The 13429-nt window shown below is 34.4% G+C and overlaps 2 protein-coding genes across 5 annotated transcripts; one reads left to right on the forward strand and one right to left on the reverse strand.

The window, feature by feature from the left end:
* Window positions 1-2529: 2529 nt before the first annotated feature.
* Window positions 2530-3461, forward strand: LOC120198500 (chlorophyll a-b binding protein CP29.1, chloroplastic-like; the record flags this gene model as incomplete). Its single annotated transcript, XM_039199823.1, has 2 exons — window positions 2530-2991; window positions 3087-3461. Coding segments are annotated over 2 exons (822 nt in total), but the record flags the coding sequence as incomplete, so codon positions are not given.
* Window positions 3462-4954: 1493 nt separating this feature from the next.
* On the reverse strand, window positions 4955-7195 carry LOC120197811. 4 transcript variants are annotated; one of them, XM_039199209.1, is made up of 5 exons: window positions 6944-7195; window positions 6757-6796; window positions 6509-6669; window positions 5719-6423; window positions 4955-5294 (listed from the first exon to the last, which is right to left on the reverse strand). In XM_039199209.1, the coding sequence occupies exons 1-5, from the start codon at window positions 7160-7162 to the stop codon at window positions 5073-5075; spliced, it is 1347 nt and encodes a 448-aa protein (XP_039055140.1). In that variant the 5' UTR covers window positions 7163-7195; the 3' UTR covers window positions 4955-5072. The 4 variants fall into 4 exon arrangements, 3 of the variants coding, with proteins under 3 accessions (XP_039055140.1, XP_039055139.1, XP_039055141.1); XM_039199208.1 differs by having other exon boundaries at window positions 4955-5315; XM_039199210.1 differs by lacking the exon at window positions 4955-5294 and adding an exon at window positions 5366-5512.
* Between the last annotated feature and the right edge of the window lie 6234 nt (window positions 7196-13429).

Raw genomic sequence — 13429 nt, forward strand, 5'->3', positions numbered from 1 at the left:
GACAACCAACACTTGTTTCCAATACAATGTGATTATTCAGGAAATAATTAATAATCATGCACCTTAAAACAACTGAATCAACAACCAATTGCATTAGTATTATACGATTAAATATGTCATAATTAAATGTCAATCTACAATCAATCGCGATTATTGCAATTTTAAGCAAAACATTCAAAAATAATATCACTATTTAAGACTCAATCTCACATAGTATTTGGAACAAGTGTTGGTAATGCTCAATCCCACATAGTATTAGAAACACTATTGGGAATGGTATTTAAGGCTTGGCTTTCCCACTTCCTTGTTGAGTGATAGAGAACAAGGGAGACTCTCGCGCGTCGCCGCCGTCTGTCTCGTCTCGGGTCGGGTCGGGTCGGGTCGTGGTAATACATGTCTTATACACGTCCGCGCGAATACTATCTTTTTAGAGAAAATTCTTAAGAAACAAATGCAATAACACCAGTCGTTGCGATTTTGGACTATCGCAATGCGATTTTGGACTATCGCAATGCGAATATGTAAATCGCAATGCGATAGTCGAAGTTCGTATTGCGATAGTTGAAGTTCGCATTGCGATAGTCGACTATCGCATTGCGATTTACATATTCGCATTGCGATAGTCCAAGTTCACATTGCGAACTTCGACTATCGCATTGCGATTTACATATTCGCATTGCGATAGTCCAAATTCGCATTGCGATATTCCAAAATCGCATTGCAATAGTCCAAAATCGCTTTGCGAATCTGGAAACTGATTTGCGATACCGGAGATCGCGTTGCGAATTATCGATCGCATTGCGATTTAATTAGTCATTTTGACAAATTCAAAAAATATTGGTTAAAATCATATATTATAAGATATTTTTGATCACTAAAATTATTTTTTCCACAAAGTAATGCTCTAATCAGATAAAATAACACATAATGCTTAGAAATATAGCCAAATACCATTGGCGACACAGCAAAACGATCAAATCTCCGGACCCCACAAACAGATAAGGCAGAGATAAGGCCACTACTTCCTCATTCGTCAGATAGATACGCCTTCTTCATCCAACGCTCTCCCTCTTTCTTCATGGATATAATCTCGAAAGGTTTGTTTTTATTGTTTAAGGTTTTCAAAGCTCTTATGACTGCTTCGAGCAGATTACGCGCAGACATTAGATTTCGCAGACCGTTTATTTTTTTAAAAGACAGAAGTTCTTCTAACGTCTACGCGTCCTCTTCTTGGCGCAGACGTAGACTTATGTCTTCAAAACTCTTCTAACCTCTTCAAATAATCATTTTTACTAATAATTTTTAAAAAATTATAAAATATCATTAAATTTAATGAATTATTATAAAATAGTCACTATAATGTTGTAATAAATTATAAAAGTTCGATAATATAATAATTATTTTATAGTATTTAGATAAATTTATTAATAATTTTATAATATTTTAATAAATTTAATAAATATTTTATAATTTTTTAAACTTTATTGACGAAAATGATCATTTATATATAACTCAATGATATCTAATACACTTTATTTGAAAAAATATATTAAACTTAGTAAAAAATATTATACAATTAAACTTAGTAAATTTTTTTATATAAAAACTTAGAAAATCAAGGGACATACAATTATTAGCATTAAAAGATAAAATAAATGTTTTAATAAAAAAATATTCACACTATTGAAAAATATGATTCTTATCTTTTAATTCTGGTAAAGTACGAAAGTCTTTTTATACAGAATAAATAAATAAATAAAAATAATATATTTTTTCTAAATAGAAAAATATTAATTGATGTATATTATATGGAGTATATATTATATATATTTTTTGATGTTACTAGAATCGGATTGTACCGCTCGAATAAATTAAGATGATTTAAATGATATTATAAAATCGAGTATTGATATATTTGTGAATCGATAATAATTGAGAATTAAAATATAATTTTTTTAACAATTACTTAAACCGAAACAAACAGATTGAATTAAAATCAAATTGATTTCATTATCGATTGATTTAATAATAATTTTTAAAATGATATATAATATTAAAACCAAAATCTAATAGTTCATAGATGTAATAATTTATAATAATAAAATTCGTATAATATTTATTTAATATATTTTTTCAAATAAAGTATATTGATATCGTTGAGTTATATACAAATGATCATTTTCGTCAATAAAGTTTAAAAAATTATAAAATACTTATTAAAAGATTATAAAATTATTAATAAATTTATCTAAATACTATAAAATAATTATTATATTATCGAACTTTTATAATTTATTATAACATTATAATGATTATTTTGTAATAATTCATTAAATTTAATGACATTTTATAATTTTTAAAAATTAATAGTAAAAATGATTATTTGAATATAGCTTAAAAAATAAGTTTACAAAAACAAATACCACCTAAACTTTGATTACCCACTTCCTTTTTTTATGAAAATATAGGACATTCAACTCCCCAAACTCTCACAAGTTCACTTCCATTCTTGTCTTCACTTAACGTTAACTTCCTTCGGAGTCGACCAATGGCCGCCACCGCCTCTGCCGCCGCTACATCCTCCTTCATCGGCACCCGCCTCCCCTATGTCTACTCGGGCTCCGTGTGAGTCGTTGCCAGGTTCGGTTTCGGAGGTATCCGGGAGCCGTAGCACCCGAGTGGCTTGACGGAAGCTTGGTCGGTGACTACGGGTTCGACCCTTTCGGGTTGGGCAAACCCGCAGAGTACTTACAATATGATTTAGATTCTTTGGACCAGAACCTGGCTAAGAACTTGGCCGGTGAGATCATCGGGACCAGAACTGAGGTTGCAGACGTAAAGGCGACACCGTTTCAGCCTTACAGTGAGGTCTTCGGTCTCCAGAGGTTCCGCGAATGCGAGCTGATACATGGGAGGTGGGCCATGTTGGCTACTCTTGGTGCCCTCACCGTCGAGTGGATCACCGGAGTTACCTGGCATGATGCCGGCAAGGTTCGTTTAGTTTTAACATATAACTTAAATCTTCCACGCTTTGTAGGAAGCAGATGTTGGAGTCAATTTCGTTGAAAAATGTTTGAATATTTCAGGTAGAGCTAGTGGAGGGTTCGTCATACCTGGGGCAACCCCTTCCATTCTCGATATCAACATTGATTTGGATTGAAGTTCTGGTGATCGGGTACATCGAGTTCCAAAGGAAAGCGGAGCTCGACCCAGAAAAGAGGCTGTACCCAGGAGGAAAGTTCTTCGACCCACTAAGCTTGGCCGCAGACCAGGAGAAGAAGGCCGTCCTTCAACTGGCTGAGATCAAGCATGCTCGCCTCGCCATGGTTGCTTTCCTCGGTTTCGCAGTCCAAGCTGCTGCGACTGGCAAAGGTCCTCTCAACAACTGGGCTACCCACTTGAGTGACCCTCTTCACACTACCATTATCGACACCTTCACCTCTTGAAAATGCATCCATCCCTTTGCTTTTCAGTAGATTTTGCTTCTTGCAGTCGTTGTATGTGCCTTATATCTATGTTAAAATATTACAACATCCCACAATTTCAGCTAAGACTGTTATTAATTAGCTCATAATCCCTCGTTTTGTAGTAAAGTTATATAAATTGAACCATGCTATAATATTAACGACAATTTGATTCTTCCATGCACCGTTTGGTGGTGAAGATGACATAACTTGTAAGAAGGTGACGATAGTACTTAAATAAATTAAGGGTCAAATACACCCCCAATTCAATTAATTATGTGTTTGGTAACAAATGACTCAATTTTTTCTAAACATTACAATTTATTCTTCAATTAAAATTTTATAACAAATAAGTCATTGGTCGTTAAATATCAGACATAATAATGACGTGATATGGTATAATAATAGTTTATCTTAAAATTTATATGTTCTATCAATTTGGTCATAGTTAAAAATAATTCAATAAATTTAATTGTTCATGTTTAGAAACTCTATCAATTTAGTCTTGGTTCTTCTCCAATAAATGTTATATTATTTTCTTGTTACGTTCTTGTCATAACAATAGTTTAACAGTAACTTATTACTTTATGATATAATGCAGCTATCCAATTATTGCTTTAATTCGATGGATTTGTTTGATTTGACAGTATTATAGAAAATGACTAAACTGATGGAATTTTCAAATATAAAATGTTAAATTTATTGATTTATTTTGAATTAGAATCAAATTTATAAAATGTATAAGTTTTAAGACTAAAAAAATTATTATACCAGTCACATTATGCATCCATTCCAATTTTAACGACGGAGTGACCTATTTCTAACAAAATTTAAATTGAATGATTAAGTTGTAACATCTTTTAAAAAATAACTCATTTGTTATTAAACATATAATTAAGTGGCATAGTGTCTTTTACCCGTAAATTAAAAGCATTTTTACGTAGGATGTGTTTGGTAAGTTACCAATTGATTGAATTTAAGTGTAATAGCTCGTATCCATACAAGTCACCATTATAATTGATAAGTACCGATGATTTTTTAAAGTAATAATTGGATGTTTTAATTACATTTAATTCAATAGGAGTGCAATTATAATATTTTATAATAATTGATATTGATTTATTAACCTACTAATTTAAATTGAATACTACAAGGTTCGGTACGAAAAAACTATTCAAATATAATTTTCTACGTTCACGACACCTATCAAGGATGGAGCCAAGATCAAATATTAGGAGGGGAAAATTATCTAGTTCAAGATAATAAAGACTTATTGTGTATTTAATCTAAAAAATTGGATGAGGATAAAAGTCGAATTTTATTTGAATTTAAACCGATATGGACCTAAAGTGCTATTATCTGAACCAGTTAGCTCCTGGTATTATTAATACAGCACACACCATAAACGAACTGTACAAAATTCTGGTGACTTCACATGGTAGAATACACAAGAACCTAATTGATTAAATGGAAGCAATAATATTTGTATGTACATGCTAACAGAACTAATGCAGTACCAGTATCTAACCCTCTCATTTAACAGAACCCAAGCATGGCAATGAGCATTCATACTACAGAGACTATAACGTCTCGTATAGTCTAAATGAGCTACAGAAATCTTAAACCACTGAGAAGCTTCTGCAATGTGTTACGGCCCCATTGGTCATCACTCTGCAACATGTTGCTTCGATAAGGCTCCAGATCAGGTTGTCCTTCTTTGGCTGCCAGGGGTTCCAGAATATGTTGGTTGAGCTGTTCCACATCTTCTTTGGCTACCACAATTGTTTCTTCTTCCTGTGGTTCACCTTCTGGTTCTTGCTTCTCTTCTGACTGAATATTATCATGTCGGCATTAAAATATGATAGAAAAAGGAAATGACATGAAAAATATAAGCTGCAATACCACAACCATGGCAGATTTTGCACGGGGAGAGAATGACATATCATTGTCAGGTGCACATCAAGGTATCACAGATTGTCAAATGAGCAAGTAATTGATCAAGCAGTGAAGTTTATCCTTTACATTTGGAGCTTCATATATATGAATAACTGAAAAATGCAGCATTGCTATGATAGAGCATTTCGAATAATGTGCTAATACTTCATTGATGAGGGATTAAAAGAGCAGCATTGCTGATTACACATCCTCTCAAGAAGATACAAGCTAACATGAAATTTCTTAACAGGAATGGAAGAGAAGACAGAGAAAAAGAAAAGAAAGAAAGGGCAGAGCAATACACTCATCAGACGATTACCTCGGACACTTTGTGATTTAAAGCTTCATTAACTTCAACTGATGCATCAGTTGTACTAATATTCTCATCTTCACTCACCATCGATTCTTCAGGTGACATTGCTGCTAAAGGACTCAAGCCAGGTACTAAGACAGGATTACCTTCATATTCTACCAAATTTCCCTCGGCATCGGCAGTTTCTACTCTGTCAATATCTCCAAGGTCTTCTGCTACCAAAACATTCTTATTCGAAACATCTGAAGCTTCATCATCAGGGTAGTCAGTTTTATTCGAACCGAGCACTCCATTATCTGCATTTGCAATTAAGTTTCCTGTTGTGTAACTAATATTCTCTGCAACAATAGCCAAGGGCTTCTCTGGTGAAGGATCATAATCACCAGTGGCTGATTCCTCAGATAATGCTTGTAATTGTTCCTTTGCAGGAGAGGTGGGATTTGTCTCAAGGACTAGTTCTTCCTTTGGAGGTGTCAAATTTTCTGCAACAATTGCAATCTCAGAATCAAGAAGATGTCCATCTTGATTAGCTATTGGCTCTTCCTCTGTGACTTTTTGATTTCCAGCTTTTTCCCAGTCTTCACAAACAATAATGGTATTCTTAGTTTCGCGGGACTCGAATATCCGGTCAGGGTCCGGTTGCCACAAAAGTTTCCCAGTTCTAGTTTTAAGAATGAATTTGAATCGGATAGGTACTCCAACAGGTATGTCCTGAGCAAGTTCAAAACAACAAATCTCTTGGCCTTTGCAAGTTTCAACAAAGAACATTTCACATTCTTAATAAATTCCTCCTTACCAGCTCTGCAGTCCAAACATGTCCTGCTGACCAAGTCAGTGGTACAGCACTTTCAGGGTCCCATGACCCTAGCATAGGATGATCCCCTACTATGAAAAAATGCTCTCCAAAGGAGCACTCTTTCTGTAACTGGAATTTGATATTAATAGTCTTCGATGCAACTGTGCATTAGAGGGGATTGAAGATGAGACTCAAAATTCCAGAAATATCAACAACAAACAAATAGTTAAAGGGCTAAAAGATCTTACTTTCTTGTTCAGGTTGAGTTTCTATATTCCCCAAGTCCACCTACATAAAGGGAATTGTAAAAGGAACACATGCTTAGGAATCATACAAACAAGTTTCCTCGACAACAAACAACAAGAATTACAGTTTCCAGAAACCAAAACCATTCAAGAATCAGTAAAAAAAACATAAGGGATAAAGGGTACATGCCTGTGAGTCTGGTGAGGAAGAAAGAGATGAAAGAACAGGCTGAAGACGCCTGTGTTGCAGTGAAAGAAGATGCAAGAATCGGATTCTAACAAAATCTCTCGAAGGGAATAAGGATAGTTGAGCTCTGTTGCGGGAAAGATCCTCAAAAGAAGAAGAAAACCCTACATCTTTGTGCTTGTCAATGATGGACTTGGAACAAGAAGTATGTAAAGTTCTCATCGTTTCCAGTTTCCCAACAGTAAAAGCTTTCAGTTGTGGTGGATAGACATCAGAAGTTTGTCTATTATGAACACTAAATAGTAGTATAGTAATAGTATCATCTTCCACGTGGCGTTTAGACACGTAAACAGCGTTGACGTAGGGGGTTGGAAGTCGGAATCTCATGTCATAAGTCTCAAAACCCTTGTGTTTTGATCCCAGACCGTTGGATTGCAAGATGTGCGGTGACATGTTTTATATATTCAGAAACTTGGGATCAACCTATAATAAAAACTTAGTGGTGCAGCTCCATTTATGGACACGAGTTGTTTGCTTGAGGGTCCAGGTGATAAAGCTTTAGGCTTTAACACAGTCCACAATCCATTTTATCTTTTAAAAATGTGCTTTTGGGACAATCATATTTTGGAAGCACTTGATTCCTGGAATGTCGTTTGCGGTATGATAAATCCACAGAATCACTTGTGAACTTTTGGTTGGGATTGGGAAGGGTTCTCTGAAGCCAGTCCAGTTTGGGTGGTTTATAATGGGCTGCTAAAAGAGAGTGGTTAGGCCTGGGCATTGAGGTCTAGTTCTAGGATGATTGCAGGTGTTAATGAACAATGAACAGTTGAACACCACTTCCTCCATGCATGCCCACAATTTAAGGGAGGAAAACTCGATTAAACTCGAAAAATCGATTATTTCGACTCTATTTGATTCGTAAAATCTCGATTTAAATTAATTACGAGTTTTAATTTTATAAATTCGAATCGACTCAAAATAATTTCAAATTCAAATCGAGTTGTAAAATATAACTAGAATATTAACTTTCTTCACCATGTTTCTTTTATGATGGAATAGGTTGAAAGATGAAATGGACTTGAATGTTCTTAAGTTTCACGTAAGATAAACGTATATTTTTTAATGTCGTTAGTCCTTATACTATATACGAATTGTGAATTTAGTCTTTATACATTAATTTGATAATTTTTATCATCTTCAATTTAAAATTTGAAATTTCGGTCTTAACTCAAACATTAAATCAATAATATAATTAAATTACAAGAAATTAAAAGGATTAAATTGGATAACATATGTTATATCTAAAACTTAAGCATAATACATTAACTAATAATAAAATCTGACTTCACAAATTTAATTAATACTCTTTGGATTTTGATTAATATTTTAAAATTACAAGAATTTATATTTTCGAATAGTATGAAGTGATTATAATGTAATATATGTTCATAATGTTTTAGCTTAATGCCAATGCACACACACTCTACAGACGCAATTACTAAAACTCAAATTCTCAAAGAAGAATAACATTTATTTTATCGTTGAGATCACTCAAAGAACTTCAAGAATTAAAACAATTAAATCAAAATCTGAAGATTAAATCTATAATTGAGACAGGATATAAGTATTAAGAAATTGGTCATTAACAAATCTGAATCAGACCTATACTATACTAATGTGGACGGAACGTGCTTAAAGAATGAAGATTCCTTCCAAACTTGATAACCAAATCACAATTTGACATTATATAATTATGTACAATTAATTGAGCCAATTCAGAAAATTGAGACATATGGCCAGTTGATCATTATTAATACATATATTATAACATAATATACTATCATCCTTGCACGATCCATGCCCAGAGTTTAAAATAATCGACGAGTTTCCTTTATTTTTAATCTTTTTAGATATTTATTGTAATAATTCTTAGTAATTAATAATTTGTACTTTGTACATTACTTGATTCTTAACAGTGACTTCTCATCTTCCAAATATACGATTAAGGACCAATTCGGTCCAACTTAAATTGTTTGTTTGCATTTTTCTTTTCAAATCAGATGTTTAAAATAAAATAATGTAATATGGATTTCGATGAAAATTTAAAAATATCATATGTATAATATTAATTTTTTATACTCGATTGAATCCTTAAACTCAAAAAATAAAAAATCAATACCATCGTTTGATCGACAAAACTGATTAATAATTATAATATTAATGTGACAATAAAGCCTAATTTATTATCTTAGTAATTTTGAGAGTTTAATTATTTTTTTATAAAGTTTGAAGGTTTATTTAATCTTGAAATAATATATATACATATATATTAAGGAACTATTTATAATTTAAATATTAAAATATTAAATATTAAACAATTAATAAAACAATATTAAAAGTTCTAAAAATTAAATAAAAATAAAAATATAAGAAGCTAAAAATAATATATTATAAATTATAAATTATTAAAAAAGCCAAAATTACCAACAACTTGGTTCAAGTGCTAAGCAAATTGATATCGCTTAAGCAAGGTCTCGAGTTCGAGTCATTGTGTATGCAAAAAAGTACTTGCTGAGAGACTCACTCACAAAAATCAGATGTGCGACACGGGTTAGTCCGGGCTAGGAGCTGAATTCCCTTTTCCCCTCCCCTTGTGTAGAAATTGTTCAAAATATTTTTTTTACTCTAATGCAATATTAATTATGCTAAAAATATATTATTAGATTCATGTTGACAAGAGACAATTGAATACTTTTACGATGAAAATGTTTAATTTTTTTAATATATTATAATTTTTTAAATTTTAAATGATTTAGAATATATCATTATATAGCTTTTTATACTTTTATTTTTTAACATTTTAATAATTTTATTTTAATTTTCTTACTTAAAGATTAGAGATATGTCATTGAACTTTGCCTAAAGTATTTTGTGAATCGGTGGCTTCCGAGGATGGAACAAAGAGCAAGATTTGGAAAATTGTTTGGGCGAACCTTGCCCCTCCTAAAGTGGAGCTACTTGTTTGGAAACTAGTTCATGGGAGAATTCCAACAATTGTGGAGCTTGTCAAACGAGGGGTATCCCTGATTCTCAGTCAAGTGTTTTCTTCAATTTCCAACCCAAATCTGTTTCCCATCTATTCATGGTTGGTTGCCATTGTTTTCCTCTTTGTTATTGACAGGGGTTTTTGTATTTGTTCTTCTTTGTCTGTTTGTTACGACCACCCAAGGGCCGTAGAGTTCCTTGGTGTGGATATTTGGAGATGCTGGCTGTTCTTGTTGCTTCTCCTTTTCCAATTTAACTGTCGCTGTCTGGTTGATTGTGCCGCAGTTTTCTTTGGTGTGTCCATAGACTCCGCATGTGAAGCAAATCTGTTGGAGACCCTCATATTCGAGTTTTTGGATGAAGTTGTCAATGAGCATGCACGCCTTTAGCGGTTTATTTAGGTCTATCATGACTGTTAAACCTTGCAAATTTTCCCCTCTCGTCAGTCGTCTGTCTGAGTGTTATAATCAACCTTAACTACTTGTCCTACCAACTATGCAATTCTCCTGAACAGCGCCTTGCAGTAATTGTTGGGGAAAACGGGTTATTTCCCACACGAAAATAGTTTTAAAATTGACCTAAAATGTCAAGATTAAAACCACCAAAGGTTGCACAGCGGATAAACCTGTCAAACTATTGAATATTGAAACACAATGGAAAAGAATCGAATAAAAAACAATAAAGGAGAGAACACACCAAATTTACGAGGTTCGACGAGAATATCGTCTACTCCTCGGGCACCACACCGGATGATAACTTCACTATATCGCCAATATTACAACAAATGGAATTCTTTGGAATTCCCAAAGTGGGAGAATGAAGAATACAAGAGGAAGAGAGAACTTGTTTTTGGGATGATTTCTAATGGAAATACTTAAAGTCTATTTATAGTTGAGTTTCAAGAACAATATGTTCAAAGTTTGGCCACCTACCAAAGAATTTTCCAATGTGTACAAGTTAGCCACCAAATATGGAATTCACATGTTCAAAGTTTGGCCACCAACCAAGATGAAATTTCCAACAAGTTGGCCACCAACCAAGATGAAATTTCCAACTTGTCAACTTAATTTCTAGACAAATCTAATAAATCTCCACCTTGGCTTGAAATTACCAAGCCTACTCAACTTCTTCAACTCCCCAAATTTGTAGTGCCTCTAATTGCGCTCACAAGCGCCACACACCCGAAGGTGTTCATACTTTCAGGATGTTAATCAAGTTCAAACAATGATTGAACTTGATTACTGTTACCACCTTGGTCATCATATCTGCAGGATTTTCTGATGTCGCAATTTTCTGAAGTAGAATCTTTCCTTCTTCAAAGATCTCCCGCACAAAGTGATACCTCACGTCGATATGCTTAGTCCTTGAATGGTAGACTTGATTTTTCGTTAAGTGAATAGCGCTCTGACTGTCACAATAGAGACTAATGTGACTTTGAACAACTCCCATGTCTTCCATCAACCCGTTAAGCCAAATTGCTTCCTTTACAGCCTCTGAAACTGCCATGTATTCTGCCTCTGTAGTAGACAAGGCCACCGTAGATTGCAATGTAGACTTCCAACTTACTGGGGCTTTAGCAAGAGTAAACAAATACCAGTAGTTGATCGACGCTTATCCAAATCACCAGCATAATCGGAATCAACATATCCAACCATACACTGACCAAGTGCTTCATCCTGTTCAAAAACTAAACCAACATCCACGGTTTGTTGGAGATACCGTAGAATCCATTTCACAGCTTGCCAATGTCCTTCTCCAGGATCATGCATGTACCTGCTCACAACTCCAACTGCTTGTGAAATGTCAGGACGCGTACACACCATTGCATACATCAAGCTCCCAACTACATTAGCATATGGAACTTTTGCCATATACACTCGTTCTTCGTTAGTTTTAGGAGATAATTGAGAACTAAGTTTCAAATGAGAAGCCAATGGGATACTTACATGTTTGGTATTTTCATTCATGCCAAAACATTGTAATACCTTTCTCAGATACTGCTTCTGTGTTAAACAAAGCTTCCCTCTCTGTCTATCTCTGCTTATCTCCATACCAAGAATCTTCTTGGCCTCACCTAGATCTTTCATCTCAAACTCTTGATTCAACTGAGCCTTTAATTTGTCTATCTTCTTTTGACTCTTCGAAGCGATCAACATATCGTCAACGTACAAGAGAAGATAAATGAAAGATCCATCTTTGAGCTTTTGCAATTACACACAATGATCATATTTGCTTCTAGTATATTTTTGCCTCCTCATAAAGCTATCAAATCGCTTGTACCACTGCCTCGGAGATTGCTTCAATTCATATAGCGATTTGTTCAGCTTACAAACCCATTTCTCACGACCACCATCTTTGTATCCTTCTAGCTGAGTCATATAGATCTCCTCTTCTAAATCACCGTGCAAGAAAGCCGTCTTTACATCAAGTTGAGCTAGCTCCAAATTCAACTGTGCTACCAAGGCCAACAATATTCTAATGGAGGAATGCTTCACAACAGGGGAAAATATTTCATTGTAGTCGATTCCCTCCTTTTGAGCTTAGCCTTTAGCTACCAACCGTGCCTTGTAGCGAACATCTTTCTTGTTATGAGATCCATTTTTCTTTACAAATACCCACTTGCATCCAATGGCTCTTTTACCTTTCGGTAATTGTGTCAGTTTCCAAGTGTTGTTCTTTTGGAGAGATTGCATTTCTTCATCCATGGCACTTTTCCACTTATCACTTTCCAAGATTTGTATTGCTTCTTGGTAAGTGATAGGGATATCATCATAAATAACTGAAAGAGCATAGGCCACCATATCAACAAATCAAGCAGGTCTACGAATTTCTCTCATTGGCTTGTAACTGCAAGTGTTTCTGGTGTCTCCAATGGTTCTTGGGTTTGAACTTCTTCATCTTATGATTCTTCTATTGGAGTTGAAGAATCAGCCGCATCAACTTCTGGGATCATCGTCTGTTGAAACTCCACCTGTTTTGGAGTATGCTCCACCTGCTGCGGAGTACTACTTGTTTGGACAGCTTCACTTGTTACCTTCTTTACTAGGGCAGATTTATCAAAGGTGACATCTCTGCTACAAATTATCTTCTTGGTGTCTAAACACCAAAGGCGGAATCCCTTCACTCCATGGGTGATTCCCATAAAGAGAGCCTTCTTTGCTCTCGGATCAAGCTTGGATTCATTCACATGATAATAAGCAGTTGATCCAAATACATGTAAGGAATCATAATCAGTAGCAGGTTTTCCAGACCACACATCCAATGGTGTTTTTCCTCCTATTGCTGATGACGGCAGACGATTGATGAGATGGCCAGAATATGTCACAGCCTCAGCCCAAAATGCCTTGCCTAACTTAGCATTAGACAACATACATCAAACTTTCTCCAATAGTGTTCGATTCATACGCTCTGCCACCCCCATTTTTGTGGTGTATGTCTAAC

This window comes from Hibiscus syriacus, unplaced genomic scaffold (assembly GCF_006381635.1).
Source record: "Hibiscus syriacus cultivar Baekdansim isolate YM2019G1 unplaced genomic scaffold, ASM638163v2 tig00117056_pilon, whole genome shotgun sequence".
NCBI lineage: Eukaryota > Viridiplantae > Streptophyta > Magnoliopsida > Malvales > Malvaceae > Hibiscus > Hibiscus syriacus.

Coding starts and splice junctions, on each gene's coding strand:
- LOC120197811 (XM_039199208.1), bottom strand. CDS start 7,162: ATGAGAACTTTACATACTTCTTGTTCCAAGTCCATCATTGACAAGCAC. Junction 6,797..6,943: donor CTTCCTCACCAGACTCACAG/GCATGTACCCTT, acceptor CCCTTTATGTAG/GTGGACTTGGGGAATATAGA. Junction 6,424..6,508: donor ATGTTTGGACTGCAGAGCTG/GTAAGGAGGAAT, acceptor GAACTTGCTCAG/GACATACCTGTTGGAGTACC.